At 42.0% G+C, this 1977-nt stretch overlaps 1 protein-coding gene across 1 annotated transcript; it reads right to left on the bottom strand.

The window, feature by feature from the left end:
- Positions 1 to 587: 587 nt before the first annotated feature.
- On the bottom strand, positions 588 to 1520 carry OR7A66 (olfactory receptor family 7 subfamily A member 66). Its single transcript, NM_001388664.1, is given in 1 exon segment — positions 588 to 1520. A coding segment is annotated over 1 exon segment (933 nt).
- Positions 1521 to 1977: the final 457 nt, after the last annotated feature.

Genomic DNA, 1977 nt, shown 5'->3' with positions numbered 1-1977 from the left:
TAAGCCTGAGCATGCTTGTCAGTAGCCTGAGATGTAAAAGGACCAGTGTTGGAGTCCACATCATCAGAAAGAGGAGTGAAGGTAATGGTGGAAAAGACTGACAGACTTGAGGTAAAAACTGTGGTTCTGTATTCTCATCTACAATAAAATTATGTGAAGGCCTTAATGGCCAATGTAGTATCTTCCATATGAAGAAAACAACTCATGATTAGTCTTTTTGGGGGATCTAGAGAAAATTTACTTGGCATGGTTTAAGTCATATGAAATGAAATTATTTTTAAGAAATTTAATTTGCCCCATGTAAGATACAAAAATTTCTAGGCATTTGTGACCCAAGATTGGGGAAATCTTTAGGAATGTATGAAAATAGACAAAAGATAACCTGTGTATCAGACAGAGTAGAAGCTTAACAAAATGTATTACTTAAATGCATGGAGAAGTTGAATTCAAACAAATGGAAATTCCAGGAAATAAATGGAAAGAACAGATTCCATATCCCCAGTCTAATCAAAGAATGGCAGTTCCTGACTCTGAGGCTGTGAGCCCTGCAATCATGGGCACTTCGTCAGCCCCAGGACGATTGGCCCTTACATCACTGGAACCCCAAAGATTCTTTTCAGAGCCCTTTTTATGTCTCTGTTCCTCAGACTATAAATGAAGGGGTTCAGCATGGGTGTGACCACTGTGTACATCACTGAGGCCAGTGCACTTGAGTGGGAGCTCTGGGGAACAGCAGAGCTAAGGTACACTCCTAGGATTGTACAATAAAATAAGAACACAACTGAGAGGTGAGACGTACAGGTGGAAAATGCCTTATACTTGCCCTGAGCTGATGAGATCCGAAGTATGGAGGAAACTATCTTAAAATATGAGTAAATGATCCCAGCAAGGGGACCACCAGCCAGCAGCACAGCTGCCAAATACATCAGCATGTCATTAAGAAAGGTGTTTGAACAGGCAAGTCGGACCACCTGATTAATTTCACAGAAAAAGTGGGAGATTTCCACCTCTCTGCAGAAGGACAGCTGCAACACCATTAAGCTTTCTAATAAGGAATGCAGGACACTGATGATCCAGGACACCAGAACCAACAGCACACAGAGCTGGGAATTTATGATGACTGTGTAGTGCAGGGGGTGACAGATGGCCACAAACCTGTCATAGGCCATCACAGCCAGGAGAAAGTCATCCCACCCTGCAAAGAGTAAGAAAAAGTATATTTGAGTGACACAACCTGCATAGGTAATAACTTTGCTCTGAGTCTGGATGTTTTGGAGCATTTTGGGGACGGTGGTGGAGATGGAACAGATGTCTACAACAGACAGGTTGGCGAGGAAGAAGTACATGGGGGTGTGGAGGTGAGGGTCAGAGGTGACAGCCAGGATGATGAGCAGGTTTCCAAACACAGTGATCAGGTACATGGAGAGGAAAAGCCCAAATAGGAGGGGCTGTAGTTCTGATTCCTCTGATAATCCCAGAAGAAGAAACTCTGGAATTTGTGTATCATTTCCAGGTTCCATGTGATGGTGAGGACTACAAGAGAAGAAAAAAAAATAACATAACAAATTTTAAACAAATGGGCTCCTTTTTATTTATTCATTGCCCTTTATTTTTTTCATTTTTTTCAAGTTTTTATTTCAATTCCAGTTAATTAACCTACGGTGTAATATTCATTTCAGGTGTACAGTATAGTGATTCAAACTTTGATACAACAGGCAGTGCTCCTCACAAATGCCCTTCAACCCCATCACCTATTTCACCTATCCCTCCACCACCACCTCTCTGGTAACCAGAAATGTGTTCTCTATAGTTAAGAGTCAGTTTCTTGCTTGCTTTCTCTCTCTCTCTCTCCCCCACTCTCTCTCTCTTTTCCCTTAGCTCATTTGTTTTGTTTCCTTAAATTCTACACATGAGGGCACCTGGGTGGTTCACTGAGTTTGGTGTCTACTTTCAGCTCAGGTCATGATTCTGGAGTCC

This window comes from Canis lupus, chromosome 20, assembly GCF_011100685.1.
Source record: "Canis lupus familiaris isolate Mischka breed German Shepherd chromosome 20, alternate assembly UU_Cfam_GSD_1.0, whole genome shotgun sequence".
Lineage (NCBI taxonomy): Eukaryota > Metazoa > Chordata > Mammalia > Carnivora > Canidae > Canis > Canis lupus.
This window is presented reverse-complemented; position numbering and strand designations above follow the sequence as displayed.